At 37.4% G+C, this 19,304-nt stretch overlaps 2 protein-coding genes and 1 long non-coding RNA gene across 5 annotated transcripts; 1 reads left to right on the top strand and 2 right to left on the bottom strand.

Moving 5' to 3' along the window:
* The first annotated feature begins 688 nt into the window (after positions 1 to 688).
* On the top strand, positions 689 to 4,620 carry LOC308678295. Its single transcript, XR_014028636.1, has 3 exons — positions 689 to 824; positions 1,334 to 1,517; positions 4,546 to 4,620. It is a non-coding gene; the product is annotated as an uncharacterized lncRNA (long non-coding RNA).
* Positions 3,397 to 7,276, bottom strand: SPMAP1 (sperm microtubule associated protein 1; the record flags this gene model as incomplete). 3 transcript variants are annotated; one of them, XM_081345400.1, is made up of 3 exons in its annotated part: positions 3,397 to 3,661; positions 5,723 to 5,822; positions 7,070 to 7,276. In XM_081345400.1, the coding sequence occupies 3 exons, from the start codon at positions 7,274 to 7,276 to the stop codon at positions 3,504 to 3,506; spliced, it is 465 nt and encodes a 154-aa protein (XP_081201526.1). In that variant the 3' UTR covers positions 3,397 to 3,503. The 3 variants fall into 3 exon arrangements, 1 of the variants encoding a protein (XP_081201526.1); XR_014028634.1 differs by lacking the exon at positions 7,070 to 7,276 and having other exon boundaries at positions 3,397 to 4,655; positions 5,723 to 6,099; XR_014028635.1 differs by lacking the exons at positions 5,723 to 5,822; positions 7,070 to 7,276 and adding an exon at positions 4,557 to 4,657 and having other exon boundaries at positions 3,617 to 3,661.
* Positions 7,277 to 10,363: 3,087 nt separating this feature from the next.
* On the bottom strand, positions 10,364 to 15,606 carry RPL23 (ribosomal protein L23). The gene is made up of 5 exons (XM_081345550.1): positions 15,460 to 15,606; positions 14,660 to 14,743; positions 12,906 to 13,034; positions 11,817 to 11,930; positions 10,364 to 10,489 (listed from the first exon to the last, which is right to left on the bottom strand). The coding sequence occupies exons 1-5, from the start codon at positions 15,470 to 15,472 to the stop codon at positions 10,407 to 10,409; spliced, it is 423 nt and encodes a 140-aa protein (XP_081201676.1). The 5' UTR covers positions 15,473 to 15,606; the 3' UTR covers positions 10,364 to 10,406.
* Positions 15,607 to 19,304: the final 3,698 nt, after the last annotated feature.

Here is a 19,304-nt window from a genome sequence, read left to right as displayed (position 1 = left end):
ACATATATACTGTATGTGTGTCTGCATCATTTTCTCTCTTTTTTGGAAATAATGTCAGTGTGTAGTAGCATTCCCTTTTTTCATGGTATTCCTTTGAATATGAGGTCATGGGTAATTGAAGCTTTAGAGTTCTGTTGCAATAGCAATGTGTGTTTAGAGTACAATGTTTGTCATTCCTGTCATTATGTCATTATGATCAGAATGGGAATCATAATCTAAATAAGACTAGGCATATAGCAGTGGGAGACATGTCCACAATGTTGTGGCTAGAGAAGGCAGTTACTTCATTGGCAGAAGTCTCATGACATGTTTACTCGTGGCTAATCTATCCAAGATGTGTTCAATTATATTTTCTAAGTTCACATTGTTGTAGAAAAATATATTAATTTACCCAGTTAAAGAAAATCAACAAATAAAAAGAAACTTTAATTTATTAACAGCTACTTAACAGCAAAAGATGGATCTCTCTCACAGGGTCAATTCAAAGAGCAGAATTTTTCATTAACTTTAACACATGCAATACAAGCAGATTTGTGATATACACTGATTGATTAAAGAAGGGTTTTTCAGCCTCAAGATAGGGAATTCTGGGAATTGAAGTTCACACACTTGAAAACTGTTGAGGTTGAAAAGCACTGGACTAAAGTATTCACACTACATAGAATATAGGCATCTATAAAGTGAGAAATGACACTGTAGAAGAAAAAGTATTCATCAGGATCCAGTCCAAGCTGGGAATAAACAACATGGCGACTGCTTTAGAAAGAAGATTGCAGTTTATTGAAGAAAAGAGCCAGACAGAAAGATGGCTCTGGAAGAAAAGAGTGAGTACATGTAGTAGGGAGTGGGTTTTTATATCCTCTTGGGCTTTTGTTTGTTGTTTCCTGTTCCTGTTTAAGGCTTTGTATTTCCTGTGTCATGTACTTTGATCTGAGTCTGAGTGTGCCCCTTTGGCATCTGTGGGTTAATTCTATTATGTCCTGTCCTAGAGTTCGGGTGGGGTATGTAAATTTTAGGTATCTTTGTCTTCCTAAGCTTCTAGCTGGAGGGCTCCAACCTTCCTGAATGGATTATTACATCTGGATTTCTACAGAGCTGGTTTCTGCTTCAGGGGAGGGAGACTTGGGGCTATTAAGAAAAACTGGGCATGCTTTTTTGCCTTTAAGATCCTTTGAGGAAATATAATATTTTGCCCTTTTAATATTTCCTTCCCTGGGGGGGGGGCTGACTTCCCACAACAAGTTACCAAAGTATAGTATTGATTTAGTTAATCTCTCTTTTCTTATTTGCTTTGAACACAACCAATTTCCTTTATATCTATGTGCTTCCTTAGCTATTGTTGAAAGAAAAATCTTCATCAGGGTCCAGTCCAAGCTGCGAATAAACAAAATGGAGACTGCTTTAGAAAGAAGGTTGCAGTTTATTGAAGAGGAGAGCCAGACAAAAAGATGGCTTTGGGAAAGCTGACCACATGTTCCTGGGAGTAGTGGATTTTTACACCTTCTGGTGCTCTTAAGGTTGTTTCCTGTTCCTATTTGAGGCTTTGTATTGAAGGGTTCTAGAACAAAGGGAAATTGTTTAGTCTAACTGTTGCTTTCTTGCTTTTTGTAATTGGCTTTTGCACCAGAGAAATTTCATGCAAATGTGGGAAACATGTACATGGATGGGATATATTGAAGGAGGGAATAAGGGAGTGTACAGGGATGATTGATGTCTTTCTTATGATGTAATGGCTCTGTTGTCTGATTTTCATTGGCTAACATAGTTTATAAAGCAATGCTACCAACTTTCTAAGGTGTGGCACTTCTGGACGTAACTCTGCCAGCATTTCAGATTGTCTGCCACCCAGCCATCTTATTTGATCAAATAAAGAGCTGTCTAAGAAGCCTCCACTTGGGTTATCTCATTAGATTGATATGGTATCTCAAGTTTAAATAAGGGACTGAGACCTTACAGTATTTTCTGTGTCATGTACTTTGATCTAAGTCTGAGTGTTGGTATTGGTGGGTTAATCCTATTATGTTTCCTATGCTTCAAATTTGGGTGGGGGTATGTAGAGTTTAGGGGTCTTTGTCTTCCTAATCTCTTTAGTTTCTAGCTGGAGGGCTCCAACCTTTCTGAAAGGATTGTTGAATTTGCATTTCTAAAAGCTGGCCTCTGCTGAGTTTTCTGCTTGGAGGAGAGGGGCTGGGGCTGGTTTCTGTCTTATTTTTAATATCTTCTCTTTTATTCCTTTGGGGAAATATATTCTGACTTTTTAATATTTGCCAAAATATTTATTTCTCTGGATTCTTCCCACACTATAATATCACTGAACTGATTTCCTAATAGACTGACCTACATTTTTCTACAGAAACACAACTGATGGAAGAATAAACTAACCATCTGAACTATAATCCAACAATGCAAGAGGCTAAAATGTCGCTCATTACTTTGTGCTTAGAGTTCAGTATGCCATGTGAATATAACTATTGTGAATTGCTTGTCTGTCTATGGCTCTCTTGCACTGAGATTACTAAATTGCCCTAGTGTTTATGATATCGCTATTACTATTAGAGATATAGCTGGTAGATTCCTGTTGTGTGTCTGCAATTGTGGTCTCATAGCTGCAATTTTAACATTAACCTAATTTGTGTTTCATGAAATTTAAATGGCCATGATTACAAATGTAATACCATATGATTCATTTCCAGTGTGCATGCTTGATGCATATTGTTTTTCTTTATTTATTAAGCAGATCTTAATGTCAAAAAATATACCTGAGATTCTACTAATAGGCAGGTGATATATCTGCCTCTATAGTGTTATTTCTGAATCACTATCGCCTAGTCACTCTAGCACATAGATATTTTTCTATCAGAGTTCATATGCATGGAATAGAAATGACAGGAATGAGAATTAGGTAGCTAATTAAAATGATTCAGATTTGCTGTTCAATGCTCCTTGAAACCCAAAGCAGTATACTTGATGGGGGAACGTTAGGGTCTTAATGGGTTTTATATTGTGATTGTTTTAATTGGGCAATTATTTAATCCTTTTTTAACTTTTGTATTTCTATTTATATGCCCTGTTCACCGCCCTGAGTCCTCTGGGAGAAGGGCGGTATATAAATTTAATAAATAATAATAATAATAAATAATAGTATAGTTATACTGTATGCTTTAACATATAGTTAAACTGAACACATTTTCTGCCCCGAAAACAAAAGTCACAAAGCACAAAATATATAATTGTTACAGGCAGAATTTTGGTTTACACTTTCCTTCCCCATCTTGGACTACAATAGAGCTTTCATCCTCCCCAAAGCATCACATCTACCTCCCCAGTTAGGAAAATGTTGTCCTAATGTAATCTTCTGCCAGAATTTCCCTTCTCCACAAGCAACAAACTAATAAATAAGAAATTAAAAGTATTTTATTATTTTGGAAAAATCAAGAACAATCAAAACATACGAAGAGCATTTAAGTTAGAAGAAGAGACAGACTGATATAAACTGATGTTTTTCAGTGGATGGGGAGCCATGTTACTTCACCAAAGCAAGAAGAGCGTGTGCGAAGATCAGGAGTATTGCGGCGATAGCCATATCTCCCATTCCAACCTGTTGCTGGCTTTGCACCCATCAAGTATAGATGGTGACCAGCCACTTGCTCTGGAGAATGACCTGTATAAAAATAAATACTAATGATCATCCATCTAAAATAGGTTGAAGTATGTTTGGAAAGTGTAATCTGTATACAAACACACACCATTATCTTCAATACCTGCCTTATTTTTCTTTTACTTTGCATAACCTAACTGCCCTATCAGCAATGGATTATTGTATCCTAAATTTCTACTCCCCCCCCCGCCATTTCCACTGTATAATCCCTCCAAAGTACATTGAAAAACACAAGTTAAATTTCATTTCTGTGACCTTCAATGGGAGAACAAGCAGAGATGGTTATGACTAATCAGTATTCTTCTTCACTCAACCAAAAACAAAGCACCTACCAGCCACAGCAATTCTTATATTATAACAAATGTCATCTTGATCCACATAAACAATTAAGTATATTGCCAGCCTATTCTTCAATTCATATTTTAATTCCATGCTCTGTGCATTTGGCTCCCTATGTGCAAAACAATACCAAGGTAGAATAATACCTAACAAGCTTTAAAGTCACTCTTGAACTATTATATTTAAGAACCCATATGAATTGTGACAGATAAACTGGGAGGGAATGAAGGGAAGTGGTGGATTCCCAGGTGGGAGAGGGTGTATTCTAAAGGAATAAGCAGCAACTCAGCCTACATAATATATGTGAGAAGACTAGAGTAAAGGCACCCCTCCCTAACAGCTGACAGTTTATTGTGGATGCAAATAGAATCTTCAGTCTGGCAAGGTTTTGTATATAGATGTGAAACAAAAAACTCAGCTTGGAAAAATTAATATGGGTTATTCTACTTTTGAGCCTGACACAAAGCATAGTACATGTAATTTGCTTTACTTGCCACCAGGAACTTTATTAATTGCAACCATTCTTAATTACTCATTGTTTACAGCAGGATTCCCCAACCTTTGGTTTGTGGATCACTACTGTTGGGAACCAGGCCTTGCAAGAGGCATGCGAGCGGCTTGAATCTTCATTGCACATGTGCAGGAAGGCTGGGGACTGCTGAGTATCAATCAAATATAGTAAAGTTATATAATAAAATCTTAAACTTATCTATAAATCTATTTCTAAATAACAATCAATAATCCTCAGTAAGAATGTGTGGAATAGCAGCATCAACTTACTGTCCAATTCTGGACAGAGTCATTAAAATATTAATACAATAATAAGCAGATACATGTGTATTATTTTGTGATCGTACTATGTTAATTTTAAGAACATTATGTATCTTGTTTCTTTTGCTATTGAGAAGGTTTACAGAGTCCAGAGTGCAATTAACATGGCAAAAATTTGTTTATTCAGAAACTTGAGAAAAAACCTCATCTTTTAAAAACCCTATACTATAACCCTTAGTGACATGAGTAAAAGGAGGCAAAGTGGGACATTGGCCTATAAAGGCCCCATTTTGTTCATGCAAACCAGCAAATGGCTAGTCCACGAAAAGCTGGACAAGTTTTTCTCAGTATGTTCAACCAAAGGGGGCATACTATCAAAACTTCCTCCATTTTGTTCTTTCTCTTGACAATACAAGCCTTCAGCAGGTAATTATGGTTCTACACAGTGCTTTTTTTGTAAAAGAAAAAGGTGCCGGAACTCACACGTTATACAACTTGCCCTACAAGGTTCCATCCAAAAAAGGTGCCGGAATTCCGTTCTGAGCATTCTATGAGAAAAAAAGCCCTGGTTCTACAGAAAAAAAGCCCTGATATACAGATTAAAATTAAGTTTCATTTGCAAGGGAGGAAATTGTTCAAATTGGCTTTTCATTTTAAGGAGTTATGATTCTGTATTTTCCTTAAGCCAAAGAGTCTTCTGTTCCTAATAGTATATGAACTGTCTGCATATTACTATTCTGTTTGGTATGCTCCGTGTTTATTTTAAACATGGAGTTTAGTTTAATATATTTATGTGTTTATTAAAATACTTAAACAATAGCTTTTTCACTTGTGCCATGAAATGTAATTTCAGTATAGACATTATCAAAATTCCTGAATTACTTTAAAAGTTTAGAAGATAAACAGTTGCTGGTAAAATGAAAGATAAAGAGATGGGTGCAGCACTTTATTCACCTGCTCCTGCCCAGTTTCTCCTGTTCAAATACCTCTGGCCTGGCCCATAGATATGGAAATAGTCCACTATCCACCCATCCCTAGAGGTGCCGCCACGAGTCTGTCAAACAAAAGAAAAATAAAGCCCAATTAATTCAGTTTAAAAACAAATGAATATGTAGTGATGGTAGTAGATATTCAGAGTATGAGAGAGAGAAGGCTGGTTTTAATTTTTATCATTATGGAATATTTTTTCTTAAATGTGAGGCAATGTGTAATATCTACAGTGAGATCATAAAGAGAGTTGTGACATCAAGTGTGAAGACCAAACATTCTAAGAAAAAAAATCAAATCTAAATATTGGAAACGGCATAGCATTTACAATTAATAACTTTCTAAAGTGTGTGTTATGAACCAGTTACCAGTCTGGGTCAATCTCTGTCCAAGGAACAGACCATTATTGCCCACAATTTCCCATCTCTCTTCTAAAAAATCAAGGAGCTGTGTGCAAGAGCACATAAAAGAACAATATTCTGTACTATAACTTAGGAGAAACCAGCATCTAAGGAGATTTTGGAGTCATAAACAGTTTTTAATTGGACCTTCTTCATATTTAATATGGATTATCTTTTATGTGGTATCCAGTTATAGTATCCAATTATTCTAGAAACCTAAATAAATTTGAGATGATTTTTTTTAAGTTAAAGAATGTGTTACTCTGTGGATTATCAGAGTTAGAGGCCAGCATTTGCAGTCAGAATCATATTTCTTATTTTGATAGTTAAGGTAATAATATAAAAGCTGCTGGATTTTGTTTTGAGTTTTAGGTAGAGTTCTACTTTAAATATATATTTTCTCTGTCCAGTCCTATCTAATGCCAGGGGTTGGTGCTCATCTCCATATCCTAGTTGAGGAGGAGCCAACATTATCCAAAAAAACGTCCGTGGTCATCATGACTATACACCCAGACTCATGGAACAGTTACCTTCCCATCAAAGTGGTACCTATTTATATACTTGCATTTTCATGTAGATAAGTTGCAGGAGCTGTGGCAAGAACAGCTCACTTTGTCATGTAGGGCTTCGGTCTCAAACAGTTTGACAAGTCCAATATCTTAACTGCTAGGTCACTGCACCCGCGCACTTTAAATTTGTTAAGCTATTCAAATATTTCATGTAACTTTATTTGACCCATTTCCCAAAGAAATGTATCAGAAAATTGATTTCAGCAAGTTTTCAAGTATCATATTGCCTACAAGTCATGGGAACCTGGACTATGGTCTAGCATATTACATTGCATTGTTATATCTCTTAGCCCTGCTGCTCATCTACTCTATTGATTTCTATTTTAACTTTCAAATGACATTACCTGCTCTGTCCTTTTTAGCAGTGATTTGACCACTGGAGATGAGAAATAACTAGCAGCATGGATATCTAACTGAGCATTATAAGGTGGCAATGCAGACCACAACTTGGGCAGGATGTGGGCATAGCTGCTACCAATGGTGTCCACTGCCACACCATCAAGGATGAATTCCTTTTGCTTTTGTAGATATCTCCGTGTAATACAAGCCATAATTAGAAGAGAAAAAGCCAACTATCACACTAAGCTGTACTAGTCTCACACCATACCATACCATACCATACATGTATATATATACTACCTCTCCTAGCAACTCTCATTATTACCCTACTAGTCTCTGTTATGTTGTCAACAGAGACAATTGTTCCCTAACAACCTGAAGCTGGCATAGCTTTTTCATTCATGCAGTATTTATTTTAGTATAGTTCATTCAATATTACTCCTTAGTTTTATATTGTATTAATAAATTTACCATAGTTCCTACACAATAGAAATTTTAAAAAACTTTGCTAATCCACATTTAAGTAGCATTCCTAGTTTGAATTTTTTTCATACAACATATAACTTGCCCTTCTACCTTTTTGAGAATTTCCTTTAGTAATGCACAGCTCACAATTCCTTATACATGAACTGTAGCACAAGACAATCTTTTTAGATATATTTATGAAACATTCAAAAGTAGTAAAAGGTAAAGGTAAAGGTTCCCCCGCACATGCGTGCTAGTCGTTTCCAACTCTAGGGGTCGGTGCTCATCTCAGTTTCAAAGCCGAAGAGCCAGCACTTGTCCGAGGATGTTTCCGTGGTCATGTGGCTGGCATGACTAGACAACAAAGGTGCATGGAACGTTGTTACCTTCCCACTGTAGTGGTCCCTATTTTTCTACTTGCATTTTTACGTGCTTTTGAACTGCTAGGTTGGCAGAAGCTGGGATGAGTAACAGGCGTGCTCACTCTGTTACGCGGCACTCAGGATTTGACCCACCAAACTGCCAACCTTCTGATCGACAAGCTCAGCATTCTAACTCACTGAGCCACCGCTTCCCTTCAAAAGTAGTACTGTAGCCTAAAAATGAATAACCAGTTCCATATTTCATGATTTTATTCATGTCAGTGAAATCATTGACTGAAAGATACTAAGTCCCCACTTTTGAATAATAATGTAAATGGTACATAGAAAAAAGTACATACCTTCCTGAATTGCCAGATTCATGTAATATACATACATACATATCTATATCTGACTACAATTCAAAATAGGTATTCATTTGTTTTTTAAAACCCTCCAAGGATTATGTACTGTGTTGTTAGCTGCGAAGTCGTGTCTGACCCATCGCGACCCTATGGACAACGTTCCTCCATTGTACTGTACAATGGGATAATCATTCTTGTATTATGAACATGAGCGTATTACAATTAAATTTATGGTTGTACTGTGCCATGCTGGGTAACTGCATATTTTTTAAAAAGATCACATGGCTGTATCTATGTTAACCTTTCTTTCATTTAGTTTGCTCAAATGATACAATCTGGTCAGCTTTACTCAGTGGGAAAGGCAGCTCAGCCAGGATGTCATTGCCTATCCTGTATAATCTGGGAATATTTATTTATTTTATTTATTTAATGAGACTTGTATGCCGCCCTATCTCCCAAAGGACTCAGGGCGGCTGACAACAATAAAATACAAATAAATACAAATATTAAAAATGAATTAAACTATATCAAAGTCCCACTAAAACTAAAACCAATAAAAAAACATTTAAAATCATAATTAAAACCCATTATCATCAGTCCAGATCGGCCTGTTGGAAAAGATATGTCTTGAGGTCGCGACAGAAGGACCGGAGATCTGGGGCCATCCGGAGCTCCCGGGGCAGTTGATTCCACAAGGCAGGAGCCCCCACAGAGAAGGCCCTTCCCCTGGGGGTCGCCAGCCGACATTGTGTGGCCGACGGCACCCTGAGGAGGCCCTCTCTGTGAGCGCGCGCGCACAGGGCGATGGAAAAACATTCCTGGCAGCAGACAGTTCTGCAAATATCCCGGGCCTAAGCCATGTAGGGCTTTAAAGGTAAGAACTTTAAAGGTAAGAACCTTGAATCTCACCCGGAGGGCAACTGGTAGTTAATGCAGCTCCCGCAGGGGTGTAATATGGGAGTATCGGGATGCTCCCATCACAACCCACGCAGCCACATTCTGCACCAGCTGAAGCCTCCAGGTGGTCTTCAAGGGCAGCCCCATGTAGAGAGCATTGCAGTAATCTACGCGGGAGGTGACGAGGGCATGAGTGACCGTACATAAAGCATCTCGGTCCAGATAGGGTCACAATTGGCGCACTTGCTTAGCACAAAACTGTACTGTATCCAGCTGGGTCTTGAGGACCCACAGCTGAGTTCACAGCTTTAGTGAATCAACCAATGTTACTGATATACATGTAAAATAATGGAAATTTATATTTTATGGCAATTTTAAAACATCCAAAAGGAGTTAGCATATCACTTAGACAACTGCAGACCAAATAATTGTCTTTTTCTACATAAGCAGTTACAGTATAACTCTTCTGTTTTGAATAATAAATTACACAAATGCTTCACCCATTTCTGACATTACAACATTAGGTGGACCTAATGTTGTTCAGACTCAAGAGTTCTTAATAACAGTAACAATAAAAGTTGGAAAGGACTTTGGAGATCCTGAACACATGGATGTTCCAACAATCAGGCCTGGACTGATTATAGTTTTAAATTTGGTTTTATTGGGTTGTTATATATTTACTTTCATTGTTTAATTCTTTTTTAAATTTTGTATTTTATGTTTTTAACTTTTTATTGTTGTGAGCCACCCTGAGTCGCTTAGGGAGAAGGGCGGCATATAAATTTAATAAATTCAAATGTAGTCCAACCCCTTGCTCAGGCTGGAAACCCTATACCAGGGGTAGGCAACCTCGGCTCTTTTATGACTCATGGACTTCAGCTATGCTGACTCAGGAAGTCCATGAGTCATAAAAGAGCAGAGGTTGCCTACACCTGCCCTATACCATTTCAGACAAATGGCTGTCCACTCTTCTTAAAAACTTCCTAGTGTTGGAGCATTCACAGATTCTGGAGGCAGGTTGTTCCACTGACTTAATTGTTCTGCCAGAAAATTTCTCCTTATTTCTAGGTTGCTTCTCTATCAAAATGCATTTGCACCTATTAAAACAGCGCATCAAAGTGTGAGCTTTTCTGATTCAATATTGTTAATATCCAAGCTAATTCAGAAAGTTTGTTTCTTTCCCTATAATATGGAAGATATTCACATCACAAAATCTTGAGCCAATCATTTTATTTGATTTTTACAAACAAATATATTTATGCAATACTGCCAGCATTGGAAGCAATTCTGGGCCAAAGATCTGCACACTCCTTGGCTACAGGGCCTGTGATAGCAGAGCCTGGAAAAATAAAACACAAAACCCAGAAATATTACTTAGCAGTAGCAGCCCAACACCATCATAAAAGTAAATATCTGTTTATGATTAACTGAAAACTCTTATAGACATTTTTGCATGAAATAGAAAATGCATGTGGTCGTTTTGGTTAGAGAAGCATTGGAAGATAGAAAATGAGGGGCTTACTATAAACATAAAGTAAGAAATAATGTACTTAATATTTGCTGCAAAAGAAATTGTAAGCTTTTATTTTCTAATTCTTTCTACGCTTTTGCTTTTTTCTGTTTTCTTTCTTTGTTTCTTGCTTCTGCTCTTTATTACTTTGTGCTAGTTTTGTAAAACTTTAATGAGTGCCCAGGACATTTTAATAAGTCATTTTATAGCAATGAGACCACTCCAGAAAAGGACCAGCTTCACATCCATGTCCTTTTAATGTCTTGTATCTCATCCCAAGTTGTACACATGAACCCAACAAATGTTATCTGGGACATTTTAATAAGTATACAATATTGACTCAAGCCATCGAAAATCAAATCCAGCATTTTTAAATTTTCTAGCAGCCAATATAGTGACCAGACAATCAGTGTTATAGTGCTGTAGTAATACCCATTCACTAGGGTCCTGGCTTATGAATTATGTACCATTTTGTCTTCAGAGACAGGCCCATGTATACATTACAGTCTAGGCAGGGCTACAACTAACATACTAGCTTTACAAAGACTGCCATGTCTCCTGCCTGCTCTCTAGCAAAGCTCTATGTCCAGGAAATTACCAGGTTGCACGTTTGCTCTTTCAGAGAAATGGCAATTCCATTCCAAGTACTACTAGAACTGTCAGTGAGCTGGAATGTTTCTGGACAAAGAGTAACTATATTGGGATTTAGCTTCAGATTGCATGGGCCTGTCCAGACTCTTACATCTCCAATATTTCTATAACATCTTCAGCAATCTGGATACTGATGTATTAGTATCACCCACATATAGATTCTTCATTTCAGACCAATGGAGGACCTCTCCCAGCTTCCTAGAGGCTTAGTTGTAACAGGTAAGAACTGAGCTTTGAGACATGTCATGTTGGAGCAATGACAGGCTTAACTGTTTATTCTCCATTACTACTGTTTACTGTAAAATATCATAGCCTGGCATGGATCCAGACTGAAACAGATGCAGCCAGTTCATTTCATCTAAATCCTCTGTAATTGTAATTATTAAGGACTGATAAATAACTGATCTTTAGTTCACTGGAATAAGTATTAACACAGACGGAATATTTTTGCAAAAAGCAAAACATAATTCTTTTTAATTTTTTTGGTACCATTCAGCAGGAATACCTTTCATTTCTCCTTTGTTGTTTACAATCACTCCTGCGTTGTCTTCAAAATACAAGAATACCCCATCTTTTCTCCTGTATGATTTCCGTTGACGAATCACAACTGCTGGATGCACTATGAAAAAGTTCAAAATCAGTAGTTTAGTATGCAACACCTGAAATTTGAAATTGAGTTATTGGTTTTAGTTGTTCTAAAAAGGGGCATGTTGCAACTGAAAACAATCAGATCAACCTTATTAAAATGCATGTCATGGCAGCACAGAATATAAAACCTAAAACCCCTAAATGCACGTGTCAGAAAAATTAGAGGAAAAAAATATGTTCCAAGTAATATTAAATTCTATGTCAGCAACAGTTAAGGATGTGCTTACACCATTTTGTAAACAGCAATTCGGAAACACTTTGCTCTGAAGAGAACCCCTCTAAGGTCTCTAGCTATGGTGCTTAAACAAGATTTCTAATAGAACTTTATAGTAAAGTATATGATTTTATTTTATTATAAAATATTCACCTTTTGGGGGAAATTGGAAAATAATCTTTCCTTGTCTAGTACCTTTGTTATGGACTGCAACTCAGTCAACTCCTATATTCTGGAAACTGGGAGTTATTGTTTGAGGAAAATAGAATACATATGCATCACTTACAATATATCTGGCATAAATTATATTCTATTCTGGCCTAAATGTACTCTTCTAAAACACAATCTAAACTGGATATATTAGCCTAGATTGATTTTCCCAAAGGAAAAATATGTTTTTCTAGAATATATGAATTCAGAAGATGGAAATACAATCTGATTCATAAATTAATTCAAAATGAACCCAAACTAGATTCCAACCTAGGTGAATCATTTAGGGCAAAAACACTTTATAGTTAAGTTACAACTAATGTAGACCCCCATCAACATATTTACTACAAGGATCACTAAATCCAACCCTTTTACCTCTAATTATTTTTAATGCTGAAAATGTTAGATACAATGACTAGTAGATTGTAACTGTAGTTTCTTCCAACTGCTTTTCTCTAAAACTTGCAGTCCCAAAGTAAACAAGATTGTAAATCAATACACCCTGTTTATTCCATCACTCACCCTTCTTTCTCAGCTCTGGCTTGCCTTTCTTGACAGTAGCCATTACCATGTCCCCCACACCTGCAGCTGGTAGTCTATTGAGACGCCCCTTAATTCCCTTGACTGATATTATGTACAGATTCTTGGCTCCTGTGAAATAAAGGGATTGTTGCTGTTTAATAAACACTTTGTATCAAAGTTATAAAGGCAACTTCTCCAATTTTTTTGTTGCATCACCGATTGAGGAAAAACAGCACAAGCTGTAACCTCACCCAAAAGTAATGCTATTTCTTTGCCCTTCCACGACAACTCCCTGGGCCATCGGAAAACAGACCCAACAAGTGCTTTTTGAAGGGAAAACCCATTGCTTCTAGTCTGTGTCACTTGTTCTTTTACCATGACTGCTATGGCTTACAATTGAACTTACTAGAATTGTGTTTTTTCCAGCTGAACTGGATAGGGATAATGCCAGAGTTCTCTCATCTCAGATTCTGAACTGTAAAAAGTTAATTCAGGGAACGACAAGCTTTAATATGTACTAGAATGGAGGTAATAATTTAAGTGAATACACTAGTTTCAACTTATATATATCGCAATTTTAAAATGGCACAACTCCTGCCTGCTTTATTTTTCACATTACTATACTGTCACAATCAAGACTTTCTCACTCTTTTTATGTAGAATGACTCACACCCTGGACGGTATCTCTTTACTCTCCTACCATCCGGTAAAAGATATAGGAATATAGCCAGCTGTACCAACAGGCTGAAAAATAGCTTTTATCCATGGGCTGTTAGGCTTTTTAAATGGGACATAATCTTATGTAGAATTGACTTGGGAGGCCAGTGTGTGGTGTAGTTGGTTCACATAGTGTGGTGGGATGGAGGGTTTGTTGTCACTGTGTGTTTGGGGGAGAGAGCACGGGGTGGGGGGGAGGCTCAGCTAATCTCAATGTACACATGTTGTACTTTGACAATAAAGGTTTATTATTATTGGAAGACTGGCTACCTCAATTCTACGGAAGATAGCAGTTTGCGAGTTTGTTGTTTTGATAACTGATACCCTTTCCTCAGAGTAAGAAGTTAACTCTCATAACTATTAGCTTATATCTTTTCCACTTCCACTAGAATAAAGCACCCAAACACCACCCAGTTCAAATTCAATTATAACTGGACTATTTCCATTCTATGGAGAGTAAATTTGTTTAGATTTTTGCAGTAACTAATTGAACTAAAGAATGTTTCTTAATTTATATAATACATTGTTTGCCACCTAGGTCAGGGGTAGGCAACCTTGGCTCTTTTATGATTCGTGGACTTCAACTCCCAGTTATGAGCCAGCATGGCTGGCTCAGGAATTCTGGGAGTTGAAGTCCACGAGTCATCAAAGAGCCAAAGTTGCCTACCCCTGACCTAGGGTGTTTCATGGATAACCAGAAGCTTCATCAATTTCAGAAATACAATCCATTGTCCAAAAGTAGAGGAAACATTAAGTTTGATCTCCTACCATGAATGCTGCAATTATCCACAAAGCTGAAATATTCACCAATCCAACATTCAGAAGACTCATATTAGAATTAGCATTTTCCAACCTACTTCAGGACTGATTATGCTGCCTGTCTTACCCCACCCTAAATCAAGGAATTGAGTCTGAACCCTGTTACTTGTAAGCTGCTCTTGGGAGCTCTTTTGGCTAAAGATCAGTTTAAAAGTGCTTTAAGAAAACCCCCAGACTTGCTGCCCATATTTATTCAAATTAACCCAATTTAGACATACCTGTATTGTCTGCACAGTTGATAACAGCTCCCACTGGAAGACCAAGTGAAATGCGAAATTTCGCACCAGACGAACCACCACGTCCTATTAAAAAGGCATAGTAGTTTTTATTAAAACAATAAAAATGTACTAATACTTACATTTTGATTTTTGAGTCTTAAAATCGGGATTTTTTCCCCTCACTAAGAAACAACTGTTTTACTCTGATTTATGAAGCCTATCAAATCTCTATACTGTTTTTTTAAAAGGGGGGGGAATTGCATATCACTCATCACCCAAATGGGCTAAGCATAAATAATTCATTTATCCCCTCAAAGATCTAAGGCAGGGTTTCTCAACCTTGGAAACTTTTAAGATGTATGGACTGCAACTTTCCACGCTGGCTGGGGAACTCTGGGAGTTGAAGTCGACATCTCAAAAGTTGCCAGTTGTGAAATACTAATCTATGGAACTGCAATAAAAATAACATAGGGGATGATGACTGGCCAGTATTTGGGGCACGCCGTCTGGAAAGATTACGTCGCAAATATAAAACAGTAAAATCCGACTAAAGCAGCTGAAGTTACAAGTTTACTGCTTTCCAATCAACTTCTCACCTTCCCGCCCTCTTCAATGGTTTTCTCCAATTCCACGAACCAATTTTTTTTATTTTTGAGCTGGATCGTCGAAAATACTCATCTCGTTAGAAACATAACTTTCACCCATCAATAATGCTCGATAGATAGACCCTAATATCTTTCCAAACTAGAGCGATGGAGGAGGATTCCCTTCCAGACATCTCGCGGTTTAACAGGCCTTACCTCGCTTAGACATCTTGCTCAGGAAGCCGACAAAAAAGAGAGAAAGAAAACGCAAGGCTTGCCGGGATAACTAATACGTTTTCAAACTCCCATGTCACGTGAGACGACCTTCTCACGTGAATGCCGTAAACGGATACAAAATAAGTCCTATTTTTTTAAAAAAAATAGTTAAAATTAATATTAGACTGTTAAAGGTGAATTTAGTCAGAGGTCTTTAGGGATTTTTTAAAAAAAATGTTTGACTTTGTAATTTAAGTCTGTAGATTCAAAGAAACGCTAATTTTAATTAGTCTCCCATCTTCCCCATAGGGCGATTCTGTACATGTATTCCGAGCTTAAATTTTATTTTTAAAAGAATATTCAAACTGAGTCGATCATTTAATTATTAAAATCTTGATAAAAGTGCTCCTAAACATGTTTGGATTTAATTTTAATTACTATTTTAATGCCAAAAAGTACCTAAACTAATATTTTACAAAAAATATAGGGAACACTCTATGACAGCTTGAAGATCAACAGTATTGCTATTGTACAAAATTTAATATTTTGAAAATGAAATGAGGAACATAAAGAATGTTTAAGGAAAAAATAAGGCAGGTTAACTGTAGTGTTGACCAAAATTTAAACAGCAATGTAGGCACAATATTAAAATGAATTGTTCCCTGAAACACAGATTGCATTGGCTCAGCTCAAACTCTTGGGCTGACTTAATATAATGAACAATTAACTAATTAGGGTGAATTTGTGTAACAAAATAAGCTAAATGTGGTTGAATAATGTGTGGTTCAGTATATAATGAAAATGCAGTTATACAATAATTTTCACCTTTTCACTATCTGTTCTATTATTCTCTTCTTTTTCTTCCCCCTTCCAACAATAGCTGTACAAATATATTCTCAAGACTACATTTGAAAATCTGCGGAGGATCTTGGCCAATGTTTTTAGATTGATTTTAGATTGATTTTTAGAAGAATTTGAGGAGGATCTTGACCAGTGTATTTAGATGAGGGAATAGAAAGGTAACTCATCATATCTGCAGATGACACTAAACTGGCAGGAATAGTCAACATCCCAGAAGATAGGCTCAAGATCCAGATGAATCTCGACAGACTTGAACACTGGGCCCTAAGAAAATGAAATTCCATGTAGAGAAAAGTAAGGGTTTACACTTAGATAAGAAAAGCCAAATGTACAGGTACAGATTCGGTGAAACTTGGCTCAATAGTAGTAACTGCAAGAAAGATCTTGGACTCCTAGTAGACAACTACTTAATATGAGCTAGCAGTATGCTGCAGCTGCCAAAAAAGCCAATGCAATCCTAAGCTTCATTAACAAAAGGATAGAATCAAGATCATGTAAAGAATTAGTACTGCTTTATAAAGCCTTGGTAAGACCACATTGGAGTATCTAGTTCTGCATCCAGTTCTGGTTAAAGGTAAAGGTAAAGGTTCCCCCGCACATGCGTGCTAGTCGTTTCCGATTCTAGGGGCTGGTGCTCATCTCCGTTTCAAAGCCGAAGAGCCAGTGCTTGTCCGAGGACGTCTCCGTCGTTCGAAAGCACGTAAAAATGCAAATAGAAAAATAGGGACCACTACGCTGGGAAGGTAACAGCATTCGATGCGCCTTTGGTGTCTAGTCATGCTGGCCACATGACCACCAGTTCTGGTTACCACAACATAAAAAAGATGTTGGGACTCTGGAAAGAGTGCAGAGAAGAGTAACAAAGATGATTAGGGGGCTGGAGGTTAGAACATATGAAGAATGATGCTACCACAAAGAAAAGGGGGTCAAACTATTCTCCAAAGCAAGGCAAGGCAAACCTGAAGACAAAACAAGAGGCAATGAATGGAAACTAATCAAGGAGAGAAGTAACCTAGAACTAAGGAGAAATTTCTTAACAGAACAATAAACTAGTGAATTGTTTTGCCTTCAGAAGTTGTGGGCTCTCCATCACTGAGCTTTTAAAAGAGACTGAACAGCCATTTGTCTGAAATGGTATAGGGCCTCCTGCTTGAGCAGGGGATTGGACTACAAAAACCTCCAAGGTCCCTTCCAAGGTCCATTATTCTGTTATAATGAAGATGTAAATTGCAATAAGTGTGTTACTGGTTGTTAAAAGACTGCCAAAACCCATACTTTCCATCTACATTGGACTACACTTCCCATCATCCCCATTCATAATGTCCATTTGTTATACTGGTAGGGGATATTATAGCCAACAAGTCTTCAGAGTGTCAGGCCGCAGACTATTTTTACAATATAATGCTGAATCCTATATGGAATCCTATGCCCTCTTTTTAGGATGTGTATTGAACTTTTCAATCCAGCAACCAGTACAATTTTTCAGGTTCAATCTCAGGAAATTACAGTTTTAATGGTTGCCTTTCCTGAATAGTCAAAATCAAATGTATTTAAAATAACTAAGATACACGAGTTTTTCCTATCATCACTAAGCAAAAAAAATCAAAATCAGTTATCTATACTAGTAACCTAAGTGAAAGCAACGGTTTTTCAGACAGAAAATGCAACTGAAAAAATAAACTGTTTATATTAATTGTGGATTGTTTCCAAATATCAATTAAAAGGATTCAAAATCTTCCTACTATAAAAAATACATATAGCTTCTTTTCTCATCTTTGAAGAGAAACAGTAGCAACTAAAATAAAATAAGGGGGTATAGCTCAGTGGCAGAGCATTTGACTGCAGATCAAGAGGTCCCTGGTTCAAATCCGGGTGCCCCCTTAATTTTTTCCATTCAAAATTCAAAGCAAGCAGAAACACATTCACCAACCAGAATTTAAAAATAACGCACGCAGCAACATCTTTACGTAGGCTCCATGAAACTAATTTACACAAATTGACTAACGGATCTCGGGAGCACTGTGTAGGTACAGCTTTAACCTTTATAATGACCAATCAGGCTTTAATAAATTATTTTTAAATTTACAATTTTAAATTTAGTTACAAATCGCCAACATCTATACATCTCAGTATCACTAATCCAGATGCAAGAGACCCGAGGCCAGTTCTGTGATGCTAAGGATAAAATCCACAAAGCCAAACAATCAGCGACACTAAATTACACACCGGGTTTTTTTCAACCTGAACAAGTTTACGATGTGTGGAATTCCACACTCAACATGGCTGGAGAATTCTGGGAGTTGAAGTACAGAAGACGTCTTAAAATTGTTCTAATTGTGAAACACTGTTGTAAAGCAGATGATTCGACACTAAACTTTCTGACCCAGGTGGAACTCGCTCCCCTTCCGAAGCCAGGGCTGCCTCGCGCAGCATGCTCACGTGCTCCTCCGCCGCGGACGAGGATTGGTCGATCCAGTCCATGTGGCTGGGGAACTGGCAGGCATGCCGCATGATCAGCACCAAGTGACTCAACGAGAGCAGCAGCGCCATTGTCCTGCCAAAAAACAAACAAACCTGAAATTGGGGCGGGGCTGGTGAATCAAACCCCGCTCTTCCTGCTCCATCACAGAGAAGCCTTATATCATTTCCCGATTGTGAGATGTGGTTTCCAAGTGCAGACTGCTGACATACTTTTTTATTTTAAATCTGAAAACGTAGTAAAGGAATAATTTAAATTGTGAAGACAGAGGGATGTGGTCAAGGGGTGTGTGTGTGTGTATTTTAAAATTTAACTTATTACATGCAGTTTAATTTACAATTAATAATAATAGAGTTGGAAGAGACTTTGGAGGTCTTGTAGTCCAGGGGGTTCCCAACCCCCAGTCTGTGGACTGGTACCAGGCTACAGCATGCCAGCAACTGGTCTGCACAGGCAAGCAAAGACCTATCTTGTGGGATGCAGGCAGCATACAAAACCTCACACC

The sequence above is a fragment of the Vipera berus genome (assembly GCF_964194415.1).
Source record: "Vipera berus genome assembly, chromosome: Z".
Classification (NCBI taxonomy): Eukaryota; Metazoa; Chordata; class Lepidosauria; order Squamata; family Viperidae; genus Vipera; species Vipera berus.
This window is presented reverse-complemented; position numbering and strand designations above follow the sequence as displayed.